At 36.3% G+C, this 21,420-nt stretch overlaps 1 protein-coding gene across 1 annotated transcript; it reads right to left on the reverse strand.

The window, feature by feature from the left end:
- Positions 1-658: 658 nt before the first annotated feature.
- On the reverse strand, positions 659-21,349 carry LOC123524406 (all-trans retinoic acid-induced differentiation factor-like). Its single transcript, XM_053538893.1, has 7 exons — positions 21,226-21,349; positions 11,931-12,079; positions 7,721-7,792; positions 5,986-6,057; positions 5,193-5,308; positions 2,505-2,605; positions 659-786 (listed from the first exon to the last, which is right to left on the reverse strand). Exons 1-7 carry the CDS (start codon positions 21,316-21,318, stop codon positions 670-672), a joined length of 720 nt encoding a protein of 239 aa, XP_053394868.1. The 5' UTR covers positions 21,319-21,349; the 3' UTR covers positions 659-669.
- Between the last annotated feature and the right edge of the window lie 71 nt (positions 21,350-21,420).

A 21,420-nucleotide genomic window follows, 5' to 3' on the forward strand; every position in this document is an offset into this window, starting at 1 on the left:
TTTTTTGACAAAATAAAAGCTAGAGTTATGTAATTTACCATGTAAGGTAATTTTATGATGCAGAATACATGTCTGAAGTTTGAATGCATTAGGTTTACTAGTTCTAGAGGAACTTGTTTACATGCAAAACTTTTGTAACATGGATGCTGACGAAAGGGTGACAACAATAACTCTACTATTTAAAAAAATTCCAATATTCAAGCTAAATATTGGAAAAGTAAATTTACTTAATTACATGATTTTCAGTGAATTATTCAACATTAGACTACAATATATTACACATATATCTGGTTTTGGTGCAAGTATGGCCCTTGAGTCATAATTATTAAGTGGGTGATACTGAGGAATAACTAATTGTTTTAATCAAATGAAAAAAGAGAAAGTGAATGAAAACTTTGACCAAGGTGAGCGCAATGACACAGGGGTGAGCAGGACAGTTCTCCATATATTTTGTATAGTCACACAAAAAGTTTTCCACAAAACTGTTAGTGTAACCAACACAAACAGTTTCACATTGAGAAATTGCACATGTTATCTTTTATTACAGATGTCTACAAATGAACAAACAACAGAAAAATCTCAAAAACACCCTGTATAAGGCTGGCATAAATTTTACATAGGAATGTTGCATTGTTCTTAAAATATTCATCTGTATTCACAAACTTCACGTTAGTATGTGTGTGTCTTCTTTTTAACTTTCCTCCTCTGTGTACACCATAGAAATCCTGATATGACTGCTGTACACACACATATGATGATGGAGTAACTCACTGCTGGAAATGTTCCCTGAAAATTACATCAGCAAATGTTGGTTTTCTCGTGGTGCTGCTCATATATATAATTAATTACAGACTGATTTTATCGTGACATCAATCCTTATTATCTAAGAGTAATAAATTAACATAAGAGCCGCGCCATGAGAAAACCAATATAGTGGCTTTGCGACCAGCATGGATCCAGACCAGCATGCGCCTCTGTGCAGTCTGGTCAGGATCCATGCTGTTCGCTAACGGTTTCTCTAATTGCAATAGGCTTTGAAAGTGAACAACATGGATCCTGACCAGACTGCGCAGACGCAAAGCCACTATGTTGGTTTTCCCATGGCGCGGCTCATATCATTATCTCAGCGCTAAAAGTGGGCAAGTGCTTCTACATGTCAATACACTTACACACTTTTTGCGCTGCATTGATGTTGTTAGTCAGACTGGAGTTAGTACTTGTGTCAGCAAGTGGATGAGCAACATGTACCTATAAACAAAAGTCTACTGCACTGTCATGCAAAACTGACCCAACAAGACACCCTGAACTCTGCAACATTTTATGTCCTGGATATAGGACATATGGAACAGGTATCTTAGTTTCACTTTCTGACAGGCAAACAACTCTGTATTTCAGGAGTGTTATTTTTATTACAAAATGCTATGTAAAAAAAAAAATCATCCCTGGAAATGGGGTAGGGGTGGGGGGAATGTCATTCCTGTATCAGAAATTATCCATCAAACACTACACAAGAAAATAATCAATTTCTTCTATTAAAAGCAAGAGCTGTCACTATTAGTGACAAATGTCCCCGAAGCATGCCCAAGAATGCTACAGTTGTCTGTGCAAATAATGCCAGAATAGTTTAGGTACGAATCACTTTGTGACCTTGACCCAGACCTGAGAAACCCGGATCATAAACTTGACACACCTCAATATGGTTAACATTTGTGTAAAATTATTTTCAAATCCCTTGATAAATGGCAGAGTTATGGACTAGACAAGAAACAGACCATGTTAACCTTTGACTTCTAAGTGTGACCTTGACCTTGGAGCTAGGGGTCTGGGTCTTGTGAATGACATGTCATCTCATTATATGGAACATTCATACCAAGTAATTTTAAAATACCTTATCCTATGGCAGAGTTGTGGACCGGACAAGAAACTAACCATGTTAACCTTTAACCTCTAAGTTTGACCTTGACCTTTGAGCTAGCAGTCTGGATCTTGCCCATGACAAATCATCTCATTATGGGGAACATTTATGCCAAGTAATTTCAAAATCCCTTGATGAATGGCAGAGTTATGAACCGGACATGTGTTAACCTTTGATTTCTAAGTGTGACCTTGACCTTGGAGCTAGGGGTCTGGGTCTTGCGCATGACAAATCATCTCATTATGGTGAACATTTATGCCAAGTTATTTCAAAATCCCTTTTTGGATGGCAGAGTTACAGCCCAGACAAGAATTTGGATGCACACATGCATGCACACACACATGAAAGGACAGTGCAATTTAATCTTTGGGGGCATAAAAACTATTAATCTAATTGTACAATGTACGTTTTTCAATTTAAATATTTACTGATTTATTCATTTGTGAAGTTACATATTATTACTGAATCCTAATAAATTGCTATTAGTTTCAAACAAAAGCACAGGCTATGGGTTCAATGGTAAATAATTACAGCTTTTTAAACAGTAGGTTATCTGGGAAACTCTTTATTACAACAGAAAATAAGTTACCTGTCTAAGACATTTGTATCCATGGTAACCAGGTAAACACAAACATTCCATCACACCTGGACCAGTGAGCACACAATGACTGTTGCTGTTCTGACATGTCACTGAAACAAAATAAAACCGCTAGAGGATAAGATAAACAGTGATACAGAACGAACACATTCCGTCATTGTTTCATATATGATGACAAAACCTCTCACACAGATTTTTACAGGTCTGACAAAACATTTCACAATTTTCTACTTTGTTATTTTGAGACATTTTCATTAGGTAAGCTTGAAGTAGATCCTTCAAAGTTTTATGAGAAAACAAGTATGCCCATGGGCAGAATGTCAACCCGCCAGCTGTCAAGTGTGACCTTGACCTTGGACCTGGTTCTTGCGCATGACACCCTGTCTCATAATGATGAACATTCATGCCAACATCAAAATCCCACCATGCCTGAAGACGAAATGATCAAGACAAACTTCAATTTGACCTTTGACCTTCAACTGTGACCTTGACCTTTGAGATAGGAACATGTGATTTGCGCACGACACACTTTCTCATTGAGGTAAACATTCATGCCAAATATAACAAGATTGGTCCATGCATGTCAAAGTTATGGTCCGGACAAAATCAGACAGACGCAAGGACGGACGCACACACACACCGAACTGCCAAAAGTGGTGACTATATTGAGCTCACTGCAAGCAGGCTAAACAAGAATTGTTTAAAGGTTTTAATATTTCAGCTCCAGCAGCTCCTAAAAGCGGCCATATGCCCGATGATTTGAAAAAGTCAGGAGAGGACCTTATGTTGAAAACTTTCAATAGTGACCTTGACCTTTGACCATCAACAATGGGCCATGTGTGTGTCACATAGTCTAATCATGGGGAACACTGCTGTGTTGTAATGAAAAATCCTTCAATGCAATTAAGTTATGGAGAAGAAACAAATTTTTACTTGACCTTAAACAGTGACCTTGACCTTTAACTGACAAGCATAAATCATGTGTTGACACTTTGTCTCATCATGGGGAACATTTGTGTGTAGCACTAAGATAATCAATCAATGAGTATAAAAGTTATAGAATAGAAACAATTTTTATTTGCTTCTCCTTCCCTCCGGAGCGTGCACGTCGCAGAGAAGGCACAGGGCATCGACAGATGTGGACCTTAGTGTCGTAGCCAACTCAGCTGTTGGTGTCCTGACTAATCCGGAGGGAGTGGCCCTAAGAGGGATTGTTTGTGAAGAGGAGCTATGTACTTGGCCGACGGCCTGCTGTTCAGATGGCCTGCAGAATACTGACAGCATGCAGAGAAGCTACCGAGCTGCTCAAACTCCACGCTCAACGTGGGGGGGCGAGCAGGGAGGGGCACAACACCCACAGCAGCGACGGATTCCAGTGACAACAACAGCGGCTTGCAGCACTTACCGTCCTTTAAAGGGCACCTTGGAGCAAACACGTCTCTTTATGGGTCTCTGTCATTTAGGTCTCATTGGCCGTGACAGTGATTCACTTTTGGCATCAAAATTATTTTTCTTTGGCATATACTCTACGGAAATTGCGTAGAGGTAAATTTTCACCACTTTGGCTTCAAAAAGAATCTTTAACGGCATGCCTGGTGACATGCTGGGGGTCTATACTCTTACATAGCTTAATGCTATATTGTGCCTGAAAGGGCGGATGGACCCTTATATTAAATTTAAACACTGACTGACTGACTGACTGACAATTTTTATTTGATCTTCAATAGGCCATGTGTGTCACATAGTCTAATCATGGGGAACATTGCTGTGTAGTAATAAAAAAAATCCTTCAATGCAATTAAAGTTATGGATAAGAAACAAATTTTTACTTGACCTTAAACAGTGACCTTGACCTTAAACAGACAAGCATAGATCATGTGTTGACACATTGTCTCATCATGAGGAACATTTGTGTGTAGCACTAAGATAATCAATCAATGCGTATAAAAGTTATAGAATAGAAACAATTTTTATCTGATCTTGAATAGTGACCTTGACCTCATGTACATGCAAAATCTACATACATGTACTACCCTCTATTCACATACCGAGTTTTATGAACCTAGCTTGAACACTTTTTGAGTAATTGCAGGATTCAGATTTGTGGCCGGACACAGGCAGTCAGCATTCCTTTAGTCCCCTCTGGTCTTCAGCCGGTAGGGGACTAATAATGGCATAGTTTTGTACAGGTATACATGCAAATTTAAGGATCATTATCCCCAGAATTAACAAAAGGTTAAAATCAAACATTTTTAACTGACAATCCATTTTATGCATTTTGCCTTCTCTAATAATAACTTACACACACTTTAAATGCACTTACACTACTCAATAAAACCAAAATATATTTTACGTAGTACTTTTTATCAAATAAATAATTAACTTTCAGCCTGCTCGCGGCAAGTGATTCTGCCTCTGCAACCAGTGCAGACCAAAATCTACCTGCACGTGCACATCCGTGCTGGCTGATCATGGTCTGCACTGTTTGCTATTCAGTCAGTAAATTTTTAGTGAACACCCCTTTGATTGATAAGTAGCGCTACCCAAACTGAATGATGGACCAGTCCATTATAGAAATTTAGCAGGCTAGAGGTTAAAAACAAAAACTGCTTGAATCATTTCATGTATGAAATCAAAATGAATCAAGGGTTACAAGTCTTTTACTATACACGCACTTACCATTATTTTTTACACATAAATTAATCTCTTCCTCACAAATGACAGTGTTGTTTTGTTTCTCTACTGAGTTCCAAGATTTATTTCCTCCTGGGCATTGTAAGAAATCTGGAAGGGATCTAAAAACAAAACATTACATCATAATCTATCAACAAAACATAAAAGTAGTTTGCAGTCCTTATTTCTATAAACAAGTAGCTAATTAAATACAGTTAATTCATTCTGGAAACAAACAATTTACTGCAATGTTGGCAAGTATAATGCAATATTTGTTAAAATGAATTAATTAATACATACATGTAAATAAAATGAAATTGATAAAGCAAACTCTGATATGTTATCTTAGAAACTAAGAACTTGTTGCAGTGAAGGGAACTCCCAAAATGCAAATATATATACTGAAAGCAAAACATAAGAAAACATTGAAAAATTTGAATATTTGACAATAAAACGTCTTAAATGAACCCTCTCTTAACGATACCTGGTAATAACAGCAGAAAGGTTGCATAGCAACAATTCTTACTTCATGTTATGTTTTCGCACAAAGAAATTGATCATAAGAGCATGTTTCACATATATCTAGCAGGGGCTATAATTTGCAACCCCTTGTTCGATAGTATGGTCTGAGACCAAGTATGCCACACTGTAGTTAACATCAGATTCTGTCTGTTTTCTCTAAAATGTTTTAAAAATTAATGGTAAAAGTTTGGCATGAATGCTGTATTTTTATTCGTCAAAATTTATTTAAGTGACTGCTATTGATATCTTGGTCTCATAAACCACATGATCTACTTACAAATAGAGTAGTTTTGAAAGACCATTAAAATCATCTTGTTTAATCTGCAAATCTGTGTTATTTTCTAACATTCTGAAAAAAGAAACAAAATACATAATGCACATATCATAAACAATCAGTATAATTCTACTGCCAAACATATTTAAGAAAGGTAATTGTGTATTACTCCTAGTCTAATCAAAATTTCATATCAAGTAGAATTCAGAGATTTTTTTTTTTTAATTTTGAAATTGAGACAGTGTTTTCTGACAAATTTGAATTGTAAATATAGAGAAACCACAATATACACACAGGAAAATGTGACAACCTCTGGTGGCCAAGTTTCATCAAACAGAAATACTTCAAACAAACATGCTAGAGGCACAGAAGGAAAATTTCTAAGATTTTTTTTTTCAAAATTGGACCATCTGTTCACAAGACAATGATGTTTATTTATTATATATTTTTAACTTTGGCAGCCATGTTTTAATGAATCAAAAGAATCTGAATAATCTTGGGGGAATGGACCCTAAAGATACATTTCTGAAAAATTACTTCAAAATTGTACCAACATGTCTTTTAAAATATTTCAGAGTCATGCTTTTGAGAGTATATAGAACTTTTACCCTTGCACAACCATCTTATTTTACAGTTTATAGCAGGACTTTGTTACACATGTAGAGTGGTGGAACCTATGCTCGCGGTATTTTGTACATATATAATCTTTTTAAGAAGCAAGAAAAAATTATTAATTCGATTTGCCTATGCAAAAACATAAAGTTATCCTCCTTTTAGCGAAACATATTGTTGATGTGCGTCATCACGTGACTTAGTCGTCTCGTGAGCTATCGACACGGCATACGTAAAAAGGTGAAAATTCGCCCTGAAGGGAACCTATGCTGGCGGTATGTAATATCGATTAAACTAAGGACGAAAATAAAATTCAGCAGACTAAAAATGAACAAACAAGCATATGCGAATATAATATTTAGAACATTACTCATTTATTATGTGAAAAACAAAATAAATGGGGATAACATTTAGTATGTGCCTCTATGTGTATATTTCCCTTACAGAAATGGAGTCACTATTAGAACAAAGCTTAAAAACGTATAATAATGTTGTTTAAAAACAGAATGTTCAAGTATTAAAGATTCAAACAACGACAGTGATTAACTCGCTAATGCTTTCTACACTTCTTTTGTGTGTAGGAAATTTACTCCTCCCTACATCCCAGGAAGAACCATTTGGACTTTGTCAAAATACTAAGACCTTTTCATGGTTCGAAAGGCACTCGTAGTGTAGCCAGGCGCCACATTCATCACATCTTGCTCTTAAATGTATCTTATATCTGAATGTAATGCATGATTTCAAAAAAACTAACTTTAGTTGAGTGATTTTGACATATTTGTGTGAGATTTGTGCGACGGATACAGATTGCGTAAAACGTATCGGCTGCTGTATACGTCACGTGAGCGGCACGCGCGGCTATCGCTACGTTTGTTGTAAATGCATTTTACCACTGGTCGGTGTTGAACATAGCATGATGAAATATTTTTATCAGTGCTTCTGCAGAGAGCGTATTTATCGAAATACCGCGAGCATAGGAATACCGCGAGCATAGGTTCCACCACTCTACATCTTTTTATACATTTTTACTGCCCCCAAACAAGAATGACCCTTTTAAAGGAAACCCATTTCTAATGTGTAATAAATAGATTTTTACATCCATGGTCTGTACTACATAGATACTTACATAACTTTGAGATCATGCATGTTACTGAATAATCCACTGATAGTTTTCAGACCACATCCACTCATATCCACCCTGTAAATAGTTAAAATTCTACAATCTTAAGGTTTCGATGGAGGCATTGAGAAACAAAAATCAAACAACACCAAATCATAGAAAGAAAGAGTTGTTTGACATGAAAATTGAACAGCATGTAAAACATGTATATTACTTTACGAAACAAGTGTCAGTATACTGATATAAACATTGAATTCCGGAAAAGGGCTGCTTAAAGGGGCTCCACTTCCGGACAGTTAAACGCCTTTAAAAACTCACCATTTTCAAAGAACTGTTACACATGTTTGTTTTGATGCATGTGCAATAGCGTGCGAGTGGTGAAATTTCGCATAACAAGGTGGAACACAGTTTTCAGCAATTGTTTATCTTTATTTCTTTACAAATGGCATTCATTTTCAAAGGGAGACAACTGTTCCCGATTATTTTAAGTACAAATGGCATTCATTTTCAAAGGGAAACAACTTTTTTCCGATTATTTTAAGTAACCTTTGAGAAAAGTTGTCTCCCTTTGAAAATGAATGCCATTTGTAAAGAAAAAAAGATAAACAATTGCTGAAAACTATGTTCCACCTTGTTACATGAAATTTCACCACTCGCAGGCTATTGCAAATGCATCAAAACAAACATGTGTAACAGTTCTTTGAAAATGGTGAGTTTTTAAAGGCGTTTAACTGTCCGGAAGTGGAGCCCCTTTAGGCAGCCCTTTTCCGGAATTCAATGTTTATATCAGTATACTGACACTTGTTTCGTAAAGTAATATACATGTTTTACATGCTGTTCAATTTTCATGTCAAACAACTCTTTCTTTCTATGATTTGGTGTTGTTTGATTTTTGTTTCTCAAGTCCTCCATCGAAACCTTAATTACAATACTAGTATAAGCTAAGATATTTTCAGTTCAGAATATAAAATAAGAGGACCATGATTGCCGTAGATCATTCACAACTTGGTTGAGCAGTTTTGGCTGAATTGTGCAAGGAAAATATCTGGGAAAATATTTTGAAATTGGGCCAGTGTTTTCTGACATAAAGATTTTTCAAGTTACCACTATATACATACAAGAAAGAGCAACCTACTACCTCTGGTGGCCATATTTTTAACAAACCAGAAAAGTTAGTTTAAACAAACACGTCAGAGAAGGCTCATTTCTGAGAAATCATTTCAAAATCAGACCAGCAGTTTGAGTAGCATATTTTTAAAGCTTCAAGTACACACATAAAGGGAAAACTGACCTGGCCCTCTGATGGCCATACTTTTCTTTGACAAATAAGATTTAATCTAAACACTCTTGATAAATGGTCCCTATAAAACATTTCAGTAAAATCATTTTGAAACAAGACATGTTTGTAAAACATGCATGCCCCCCCCCCCCCCACATGATGAATTGTTCCACTTTCAGTGCAGTTAGCACTGACTTTCACCTTTGACCTACTGACCCCTAAAACAATAAGGGTAATCAACTTCATAAGCCTAATGATTCTATCAAGTTTGAAGATAGTGGCTGAAATGGTTCTGAAGTAACTGAGTGGAAACTATTTTAAAGGTTCAGGCCCCTATGACATTGACCTTCAACATTCTTCTACTTCATTAAGCATAATTATTCTATCAAGTCTGAAGATACTTGGTAAAGTGATAATTAAGTTAACATGCAGACATAGTTTCCAATGTGCAGGTCCCTGTGACCTTGACCTTTGGACCCCAAAAACATCAGGGGCCTCCGTGGCCGAGTGGTTAAGGTTGCTGATGTCAAATCACTTGCCCCTCATCGATGTGGGTGCGAGCCTCACTCGGGATGTTGAATTCTTCATGTGAGGAAATCATCCAGCTGGCTTACGGAAGGTCGGTGGTTCTACCTGGGTGCCTGCTCATGATGAAATAATGCACGGAGGGGCACCCGGGTTCTTCCTCCACCTATTAAAGCTGGAAAGTCGCCATATAACCTATCATGTGTCGGTGTGACGTTAAATCCACCCCCCCCCCCCAAAAAAAAACATCAGGGGTCACCTACTTCAGAAGTTCTATCATGCTATAAAGTTTAAACGTTCTGGGTCATGTGGTTCTCAAGTTATTGGGTGGAAACCGTTTGCTCTCCCGACCAAAGGATGCAATCAACAGGAGCAAAGCAAAATACTCTTGTTTTTTCCAAGAGGGGCAAAAAAAGAAAAAAGAAAGAAAAGTTCACGAGGTAAAATTAAACAAGAGGACCATGATGGTCCTGAATCGCTCACCTGTTCCCACATGACCCAGTTTTGAGTATGACATCGTTTTTTCTATTATTTGACATAGTGACCTAGTTTTTGAGCTCATGTGACCCAGTTTTGAACTTGACCTAGATATTATCAAGATAAAAATTCTGACCAATTTTCATGAAGATCCATTGAAAAATATGGCCTCTAGAGAGGTCACAAGGTTTTTCTATTATTTGACCTAGTTTTCAAAGGTACGTGACCCTGTTTTGAACTTTACCTAGAAAAATTATCAAGGTGAACATTCTCACCAATTTTCATGAAGATCTCATGAAAAATATGGCCTCTAGAGAGGTCACAAGGTTTTTCTATTTTTATACCTACTGGCCTAGTTTTTGACCGCACATGACCCAGTTTCGAAACTGATCTAGATATCATCAAGATGAACATTCAGACCAAATTTCATGAAGATCCATTGAAAAATATGGCCTCTAGAGAGGTCAAAAGAATTTTCTAATTTTAGACCTTACTGACCTAGTTTTTGACCGCAGTTGACCCAGTTTCAAACCTGACCTAGATATCATCAAGATGAACATTCAGACCAATTTTCATACAGATCCCATGAAAAGTATGGCCTCTACAGAGGTCACAAGGTTTTTTTATTATTTGACCTACTGACCTAGTTTTTGAAGGCACGTGACCCAGTTTCGAACTTGACCTAGATATCACCAAGCTGAACATTCTGACCAATTTTCATGAAGATCCATTCAAGGGTATGGCCTACAGAGAGGTCACAAGGTTTTTCTATTTTAAGACCTACTGACCTAGTTTTTGATCGCAGTTGACCCAGTTTCAAACTTGACCTATACATCATCAAGATAAACATCCAGACCAATTTTCATACAGATCCCATGAAAAATATGGCCTCTAGAGAGGTCACAACGTTTTTTCATTATCTGAACTACTGACCTACTTTTTGATGGCACATGACCCACTTTCGAACTTGACCTAGATATCATCAAGATGAACATTCTGACCAATTTTTATGGAGATCCATTCATAAGTATGGCCTCTAGAGAGGTCACAAGGTTTTTCTATTTTTAAACCTACTGACCTAGTTTTTGACCGCACATGACCCAGTTTCGAACTTGACCTAGATATCATCAAGATGAACATTCAGACCAACTTTCATACAGATCCCATGAAAAATATGGCCTTTAGAGAGGTCACAAGGTTTTTCTATTATTTGACCTACTGACCTAGTTTTTGATGGCACGTGACCCATTTCGAACTTGACCTAGATATCATCAAGATGAACATTCAGACCAACTTTCATACAGATCCCATGAAAAATATGGCCTCTAGAGATGTCACAAGGTTTTTCTATTTTTAGACCTACTGACCTAGTTTTTGACCGCACGTGACCCAGTTTCGAACTTGACCTAGATATCATCAAGGTAAACATTCTGACCAATTTTCATAAAGACCCCATGAAAAATGTGACCTCTAGAGTGGTCACAAGCAAAAGTTTACGCACGGACGACGGACGCTGCGCAATCACAAAAGCTCACCTTGTTACTTTGTGACAGGTGAGCTAAAAAAAACAAAAACAACCCCCCCTCCCCACCCCCACTCCCCAAAAAATGCTGTCGTTAGTTGTCAGCTGGTCAGCGGTTTTGAATAGACATGTGTGATGTGCATGTGACATGTATCTAATGTAAACTTCTGTTTATAAACTCAAAGACAAAATAAACTGGAATGTTAATAAATCATCAAAACTAGGCCAGCAACAGATATGGCCATTTAAAAATGTGGATCATTTGGCCCAAATTTTCACTTGCAATAAAACTCATGTACATAAATCTCGACTAGCAAACTGAAATTTTCACTTGAATTATTCAAGTATGCGGGACTGAATTTAAACCTTGAAAACTTTCACAAGAATAATTACGCTTGACAAAACTGACCTACCCAACAATTAATGAAGTCTGAGATGATACTGTAGAGTTGATACAACATGAGTTATCTTGATGAAGCAATCCTGTTCCATTTTCTTTGCGACAGAACTGTACAAGGTAACTATCTACCTTCGGAGGAGTGGTACACTGACTGCATATTTTCTACAGAAAAAAAAAAAACAACAAGAAATTTTAAAATACCATCCATCTGTTACACAGCAGAGCTCTTGTAATAATGACCGCTTCATATTAGGATTAGATGCGAGGTCATGAGGATGTGAGACAGCACTAAATTTTACAGCCCAAACAGTTTGGGTAAGGTCATTCAAAGAATTACTTTAAAATATACTGTCGTATAGGGGAATATGGTCCCCCATAATCCCTACAGTTTTTTGGTCTGTGCATCTAAGACACATAAAAATATTTGGAAATCAGACCTGTGGTTTAGACGTTTCGTGTTTTTTCTAGTTCTTTTTATAATAGCTTTAACAACTATGTTTTTGACATCTTGGTACAGACTAAATATAAATAGATTAAGTGGAACACACGACCAACACCCAGTATGTTATTTCTTTTATTATTTGACAAGTTTTGACCTTAATTAGTTTTCATCAGGAATATGATCTTGGTAGAGAGTTTGAACAGCATTTTGACCTTAACTATGCCTTTGGCTCTGTATGGCATAAGCTGATTTTGGTAGCATTGAACCGGTTCACAATTGCTGTAGCATTAAACCAGTGCACAATTTCTGTACCACTGAACCAGTGCACAATTTCTGTCATCATGTTTGTGATTGTTATAAACCTCGTCAAAGCTAAAAGGAAAAGACATCAGTAACAAGGGTTATCACAGGACACAGCGCGCTCGACTATTTTGTTGCTTGATAGTGAAACTGGGCACATCTGAGGAAACAGGAACTGTCACTGGAGTGTTTAATGACTCCAATGGTAGATGAAGATATTGCACAATAGCTTGAGTCTGTGTCAAAAATATTAAGTAATAAGAGAGGTAAAGATAAAGTGTATCAAAACACTACATAAGTATAATTCTAAGCAAAAAGGGGGCATAATTCATAAACATTGGTGCAAGAGTTATGCACCTTGTGTCATATGATGTGGGTGGTAGGGTGGAACAACTATTTTAAGTTTGAATCAAATCCATTTAGTAATAACTGAGATAAAGTGAAATTGCACCAAAACTTTAACCTGAAATTCTAAGTATAAATGTGTGTGTGTGTGGGGGGGGGGGATAATTCATGAAATATTGGTGCAAGAGTTATAACCCTTGTGCCATATGATGTGGGTGATGATGAGGAACAACTATTTTAAGTTTGAAGCAAATCCATCACGTACAAAAGGGGGATAAATCATAAAATACAAGTGTCACAATTATGCCAATGATGTAGGTAGTGATGATGAACAATTATTTTAAGCTTGAATCAAAACCCTTGTGAAATAACAGAGATATAATGAAAATGCATCAGAATTAACATAAAATTCTAAGTAAAAAGGGGGCATCATTCATAAACAAGAGGGCCATGAAGGCCCTGTATCGCTCACCTGACCTACTGGCCTAAAGATCATCAAGATTAACATTCTGACCAAGTTTCATTAAGATATGGTCATAAATGTGGCCTTTAAAGTGTTAACTAGCTATTCCTTTGATTTAACCCCGTGACCTAGTTTTTGACCCGACATGACCCAGATTCGAACTTGACCTAAAGATTATCAAGTTTAACATTCTGACTAAGTTTCATGAAGATACAGTTATAAATGTGGCCTCTAGAGTGTTAACAAGCTTTTCCTTTGATATGACCTAGTGACCTAGTTTTTGACCCCACCTGACCCAGATTTAAACTTGACTTAAAGATCATCAAGATTAACATTCTGACCAAGTTTCATTAAGATATGGTCATAAATGTGGCCTCTAAAGTGTTAACTAGCTTTTCCTTTGATTTGACCCGGTGACCTAGTTTTTGACCAGGCATGACCCAGATTCGAACTTATCCTAAAGATCATCAAGTTTAACATTCTGACTAAGTTTCATGAAGATACAGTCATAAATATGGCCTCTAGAGTGTTAACAAGCTTTTCCCTTGATTTGACCTGGTGACCTAGTTTTTGACCCCACCTAACCCAGATTGGAACTTGAGCTATAGATCATCAAGATTAACATTTTGACCAAGTTTCATTAAGATATGGTCATAAATGTGGCCTCTACAGTGTAAACTAGCTTTTCCTTTGATTTGACCTAGTTTTTGATCCTACATGACCCAGATTCAAACTGGACCTTAAGATCATCAATATTAACAGTCTGACCAAGTTTGACATGAAGATACAGCTCTACAGTGTTAACAAGCTTTTCCTTTGATTTGACCTGGTGACCTAGTTTTTGACCCCAGATGACCCAATATCGAACTCGTCCAAGACTCTATTGAAGATAACACTCTGATGAAGTTTCATTAAGTTTGGGCCAAAATTGTGACCTCTAGTGTTAACAAGCTTTTCCTTTGATTTGACCTGGTGACCTAGTTTTTGACCCCAGAAGACCCAATATCGAACTTGTCCAAGATTCTATTAAGGGTAACATTGTGACCAAGTTTCATTAAGACTGGGCCAAAAATGTGACCTCTGGAGTGTTAACAGTCAAATTGTTGACGACGGACGGACGACGGACACAGGGCGATCACTAAAGCTCACCTTCGAGCACTTTGTGCTCAGGTGAGCTAAAAATTGGTGCCAGAGTTATGGACCTTGTGTCATATGATGTGGGTGATGATGTAGAACAACAAATTTAAGTTTGAATCAAATCCATTAAGTTATAACTGAGATAAAGTGAAAGTGCACCAAAACTTTTACCTGAAATTCTAAGTAACAAGAGGACCATGATGGTCCTGAATTGCTCACCTCTTCCCACATGATCCAGTTTTGAGTATGATGTCGTTTTTTCTATTATTTGACATAGTGACCTAGTTTTTGAGCTCATGTGACCCAGTTTTGAACTTGACCTAGATATTATCAAGATAAAAATTCTGACCAATTTTTATGAAGATCCATTGAAAAATATGGTCTCTAGAGAGGTCACAAGGTTTTTCTATTATTTGACCTATTGACCTAGTTTTTTAAGGCACGTGACCAAGTTTCAAACTTGACCTAGATATCATCAAGGTGAACATTCTGACCAATTTTCATGAAGATCCATTCAAGGGTATGGCCTCTAGAGAGGTCACAAGGTTTTTCTATTTCAAGCCCTACTGACCTAGTTTTTGATCGCAGTTGACCCAGTTTCAAACTTGACCTAGATATCATCAAGATAAACATTCAGACCAACTTTCATACAGATCCCATGAAAAATATGGCCTCTAGAGAGGTCACAATGTTTTTTTCATTATTTGACCTACTGACCTACTTTCTGATGGCACATGACCCACTTTCGAACTTGACCTAGATATCATCAAGATGAACATTTTGACCAATTTTTATGGAGATCCATTCAAAAGTATGGCCTCTAGAGAGGTCACAAGGTTTTTCTATTTTTAGACCTACTGACCTAATTTTTGACCGCACATGACCCTGTTTCAAACTTGACCTAGATATCATCAAGATGAACATTCAGACCAACTTTCATACAGATGTCATGAAAAATATGGCCTTTAGAGAGGTCACAAGGTTTTTCTATTATTTGACCTACTGACCTAGTTTTTGACAGCACGTGACCAACTTTCGTACTTGACCTACATATCATCAAGATGAACATTCAGACCAACTTTCATACAGATCCCATGAAAAATATGGCCTCTAGAGAGGTCACAAGGTTTTTCTATTATTTGACCTACTGACGTAGTTTTTGATGGCACATGATCCAGTTTCGAACTTGACCTAGATATAATCTAGGTGAACATTCTGACCAATTTTCATGAAGATCTCATGAAATATATGGCCTCTAGAGAGGTCACAAGGTTTTTCTATTTTTAGACCTACTGACTTAGTTTTTGACTGCGCGTGACCCAGTTTCGAATTTGACCTAGATATCATCAATATGAACATTCAGACCAACTTTCATACAGATCCCATGAAAAATATGGCCTTTAGAGAGGTCACAAGGTTTTTTCTATTATTTGACCTACTGACCTAGTTTTTGACGGCACGTGACCCAGTTTCGAACTTGACCTAGATATCATCAAGTTGAACGTTCTGACCAATTTTCATGAAGATCTCGTGAAATATATGGCCTCTAGAGAGGTCACAAGGTTTTTCTATTTTTAGACCTACTGACCTAGTTTTTGATGGCACGTGACCCAGTTTCGAACTTGACCTAGATATCATCAAGGTGAACATTCTGACCAAGTTTCATAAAGATCCCACAAAAAATGTGACCTCCAGAGTGGTCACAAGCAAAAGTTTACGGACGCACGGTCGCACGCACGGACGACGGACGCCGCGCGATCACAAAAGCTCACCTTGTCACTTTGTGACAGGTGAGCTAAAAAGGGGGGATAATTCATAAAATATTGGTGCAAGAGTTATGACCCTTAAGCCATATGATGATGAGTAACAACTATTTTAAGTTTGAAGCAAATACATCACGTAATAACATCTATAGATAAAGTGAAAGTGCATCAACACCGTAACCTGAAATTTTAAGTACAAAAGGGGGAAAACTTATAAAATACAGGTGATGATGAGGAACAACTATTTTAAGTTTGAAGCAAATCCATCAAGTAATAACAAAGATAAAAAGAAAGTGCATCAAAACTTTAATCAAAATGTGGATGCAGAAGAACGCCGACGCCGGGTTGAGTAGGATAGCTCTCCATACTTCGTATTGTCAAGCTAAAAAGCTTTTGGTAAATGCAGCTTTATTTTGCATGATCCAGAGATAAACTGCCAAAATATAAGTAAAATAATTCAATTTTGTGAGTATGAAATTTCGTAGCTGTGACCAAGATGTCTATTTCATGGGGCTACAAATTTTTTGACCTTTGAAAATAAAATAAATTGAAATTTTACAGCTTCACTGTGATTAAATGTTGTGGCTTGTCTCATCCACAAAAATTAGTCCTCCATGAAAATTAATGACTTCACAGTATTCCCATTTTTAAATTCTAGCAAACTTACAATATCACCCCAAAATTTTATACACTAAGTCTTTTTGGCAAATATTGCTCAATGCTTACTGTGATATCTAGGAAGACTGGTAGAAACTCCAATAAAGTCAAAGTTGAATTTTATCAAAAAATTCAGTGTCAAAAGTGGTGGAAATTTACAATGAAAAATATACCTAAAAATCTTATATATGAAAATAAACAAGAGGGCCATGATGGACCTGAGTCGTTCACATGAGATACACTGCTTGCTTCAACAGTTTTGGAAGATAATTATGCATGGAAAATGTCTGTGAAATTATAATGAAACAGTTTATTTGTACTCCCATTCAAGTGTCACTTGAGACATCCTGAGCAATATATAAGCTTTCTGAGTCAAATGGGTATTTTTTATCATCATGTAATTTTGATTTGAACTGTGTATTGGCATAACTGAAATAAACTATTACGAGCAGAATTAGGCATATTCGTATCTTCAGGAATAGTGCAGAGAGCATAATGATTACCAGGTGGCAGTAATGCTACAACAAAACTAAATGTAACACAATTCAAAATATATTAGAGATAGGTGCCGAAAAACATTATGTCCTTTGGGGAAAAATACATGTACTGCAGTGAAACAAGTCAGTCTCCAAGCAATGTCTCTGTCTATCTAGACAATGAAACATATACCGGTGAATCCAAAAGTTTGTCAAGTGGGCAATCATAGGATTCCTCTCAATGTTCAAGAACGTCAAGAGTCTCTGACTTCCAAGTCTAGACCCATCACTAAGTCTAGACTAATCACCCTAAGTCTCGGTCAGAAAGAAGCTATTCATACTAGGGACAATTTCAAAATTTTGAAACCGGTTAATCAGTTGTTTGAAATCGAATCAAACTGGTTAATTCAGGCTGCTATATTGAAAATGCATTTTCTTTCCTGACGACCCTATCAAGGTATTTCCAGGAGCTGATTTCATTAGGAACGTACGAAGTTAATCATTTGCAAGCAGTGTGATAATTAATAAGTCATATTTTGGTGTATTTTATTTTAAATATATCATGACAGGCAAATCAGAGACACATGATTATGTTGATGTGTTTTAGCGGAAATATACTGCAGGTCTATGTGATGGTCAAAGAAATGTATAAAGATAAAGTACGATTCGTGTCGTCATTAAGAGAAGATCGAAAATAGCAAAAGAAAATGGGGCACTATACACCCTGCTATTCTACCTGTTTATTGATAAATAAACACATTATGGTGCGTTGCTGTCAAGGATGTAATGTATACATGCAGTAACATTAATTTTATTGGGACTGTAGGATGTAAATTGTTTGAGAGCGATTAGCGGTTTTGCAAAATTGAAACCGGTTTCACACTGTAATCGAACTGGATCCGATTAAAAATGTAATCATCCCATTCCTAATTCATACCTGACAGAGCCCCCATGCAAATTTATGACAACAGAAAAATAAAGTGCATTAACTACCATTTTTTTGCAATTTATGCAGATAAATACATTAATTTAACAAAATCAAGAGTACAAAACATTTCCGAAAAAAAGAGAGGAAATTTTGTTGATAATAATTTTCCAAATTTGGCTAATTTTATGACTCAAAGTTTCTAAATTAAATCATGTAGTTTTTCCCAAAATAGGCAGAAAAAGGCCTGCTGTGGTAGATATTGAGTACCACATGCATTACAACTATCAACAGCAGATTTTGTTAAGCTTATTGAAAATATTGAAAAGCAACATTTGAGCTAAAATTAGAAGAATGGCTCTTTTAAACAATAACTGTCTGAAATAAGCATTTCAGAGGAAAGGATCAAAATTACCCCTATGATTGGGTTTTCCTATAGAACATAAAGCACTTAATTTCATATAAGAAGTAAAACTTTTTTATTTTTATTTTACTGGCAGCAGTTGGAAACCATTCATGTGTTGTAATTTTTTGGAAAAAAATATCTACCCAATGAAGGACTGGCACCTATGACTACAACCTCTTCTTGCAAGTTACACTTTTAACAGCTAAAAATGGGATCCTGGTTACACTGAGTAAACATAACTCACAATATACTCCTGATGTTTTTTTTATGTATTTTGGAAAATATTAACCAGCAAATTATCAGACGCAAGACAGCTGAAAGCACCAATAATCTGGGTGTTATGGCCAGCAACAAACTTGGAGGAACCACATCAATGCTAGTGCAGCCAAAGGCAACAGGACGTTTGGGTTGTTAGACGAAACATTATTGACAGCACAACCTAGGTCAAATTAGCAACTTATACTACCAACAGGGGTCACGCTGTCGATCGCCACTTGAGCCATTTGCGACAAAAAATTAAAAGTGGCTCCGAAATTTTCTAATTGGCGAAAATGGCCCGAAGCTATGTCTGTCTGCAAAACTACGAATATTGCCAGTTTTACGAACCAAAAGGTGTGAAAAATCGATAATCTGTGTAGACACAACATCCGTTATTGGAAGAGAGTGAGCCAATTTGCAAATTTTTTATTTGATCAGGCAGTTAATTGGCGATAATTAGATTATTGAATAACAAACTGGGTAATTATAATCATCATCATGTGCACTTGATAATTTTATGAGCAGTCGGCCGTTAGACAAATTTTCTATGATTGCCGAGGGTTAGTTTGGGCAAAAACAAATAAAAATGCTTTAGACAAGCAGAAATTGTAAGTATTGAATAGCTATGATGATAGAAAAGCAATAAAACATAGGTATTTTATCAAATATTTAATTCTTACTTACGTTTTCCGAATTTGTCACCCGTTTTCGCGACCGTGATTTTCGGATATTTCTGTCATTTCTGACGAGATTTTTTAGTGCAATCTTAATAAAAAGCCAATAAAAAGTCTACATTTAAGAAAAATATGACAACTGTTGCAAAAGGAGCTCTTATTTTGAAGTATTTTTTGAGAATAAAACATGCGAAAGCATCGAACCCCACCCACTTGTAGGCAATGTGCAAAATAATTTTTTTTTTAAACATTTTTTTTTCTTTTTTGACATCTTTATTTTAAATGTGATTTTCAGAATTTTTTTTTATTAAATGGCAGATGTTTATAAAAATGATAATTTTAGAAATTAACACAAATTGATTTTCAAATAGCTTTTTAAAGGGTTACTAAGAAATATGAGTACTTTGGTGCATATAATATAGTCCTACAAGAACGTAAATGCTATGCGCTTCGCCGTTGTTGGCCTCATAATTTTATCTTTGGAAAAAGCAGTGGCTCAGAGAAAAAAATTCCCAGTGTGACCCCTGCTACCAACATCTGGTCTACTATAGAAGAATATGCCTCATCAATTTCTCCAAGATCGCCATGGCCAGGGTCACCAACTGCCATACCATTGACGGGTTCAGGCAGAACTCAGGGTCCCTGCCAGCCAGTCACTAGACATCAATATCCTTGTACGTAGTTGTATTTTGAAGAGATTTTTAACCTGTAAATACTACTGCAATTGTTTTGTGGAGCAATGCAGCTATTTCATCACAGGGTACCAGGCATTCTGGCAGGATATACTACACTCACTCTGGATGATGATGATGATGAATATAGGAGAGATCGTGTTTGTATACAAATCCGCTGTATTTTCTATTTTTAGAACTGATAAGACAAAGGTCAGGTGGGCAGACGCCAAGCGTCCATGTCTTTTTGTTAACAGTGATGTTTTTCTAATGGCTTAAACTTTCTTAAAACACAAATGATATCAATATTTTTTGATCAGTGGAAAGGATATAAAACAAGCAATTAATTGATTACTTTTAATTATTATTTCGAAATAAAATGGATTAATTATGAACGCTTGACTTACAGTGTTTTTTCTGAAACTTTGGAGCATCGTTACGCAGCTATTAAAATCAAATGTCATTTAAAATGGTTTTTCATTTTAAAAAGATATTAAAATTAGAAAATATGAAAATCGTAAGCATTTCAAAACTTTTTGAATTTTTAAAATCCATAAATTAGCGAAAAAGTTATTAAAAATTAAAAATTCCAATCCATACACCAAGGATGTAAAAACATTTGTTTAGCCCACCACCAGATAAACAGGTGTTATTGCGTGACGTCACGGCGATCTGTCCTATACGTTTGGCTCTGCATCCGAAATTAGCCATGTCCGAATAGATAAATATGAGCATTTTGTCAGTTTTTCATACAATTTTCGGTTTTGAATAAAATAAAGATCGAGACTTACTGAATGGGTATCTGTTTCAATTGTAGTTGTAATCAGACATATAAAGTAAACAAACGACGCGAAAAAATACAGCTTTTTCATATTTTGACACATTTCCCGGACAAATTCTTAACCGGAACCGGAAATTTAAACGATTTCCGTGAAAAGCGCTACCTACAGGTGAAGCTATAGCAACTAGAGAGCTATTTATAAGAT

Source organism: Mercenaria mercenaria, chromosome 3, assembly GCF_021730395.1.
Source record: "Mercenaria mercenaria strain notata chromosome 3, MADL_Memer_1, whole genome shotgun sequence".
In the NCBI taxonomy this organism is placed as follows: domain Eukaryota; kingdom Metazoa; phylum Mollusca; class Bivalvia; order Venerida; family Veneridae; genus Mercenaria; species Mercenaria mercenaria.

Excerpts from the sequence above, each read along its gene's own strand:
- LOC123524406 (XM_053538893.1), bottom strand. The coding sequence starts at position 21,318 with ATGTGTCAAAATATGAAAAAGCTGTATTTTTTCGCGTCGTTTGTTTAC. Across the intron at positions 12,080-21,225 it reads TTGAAACAGATACCCATTCA|AAAATATGCAGTCAGTGTAC; the intron begins GTAAGTCTCGAT and ends TTTTTTCTGTAG. Across the intron at positions 6,058-7,720 it reads ATGCATGATCTCAAAGTTAT|AATGTTAGAAAATAACACAG; the intron begins GTAAGTATCTAT and ends TTCTTTTTTCAG.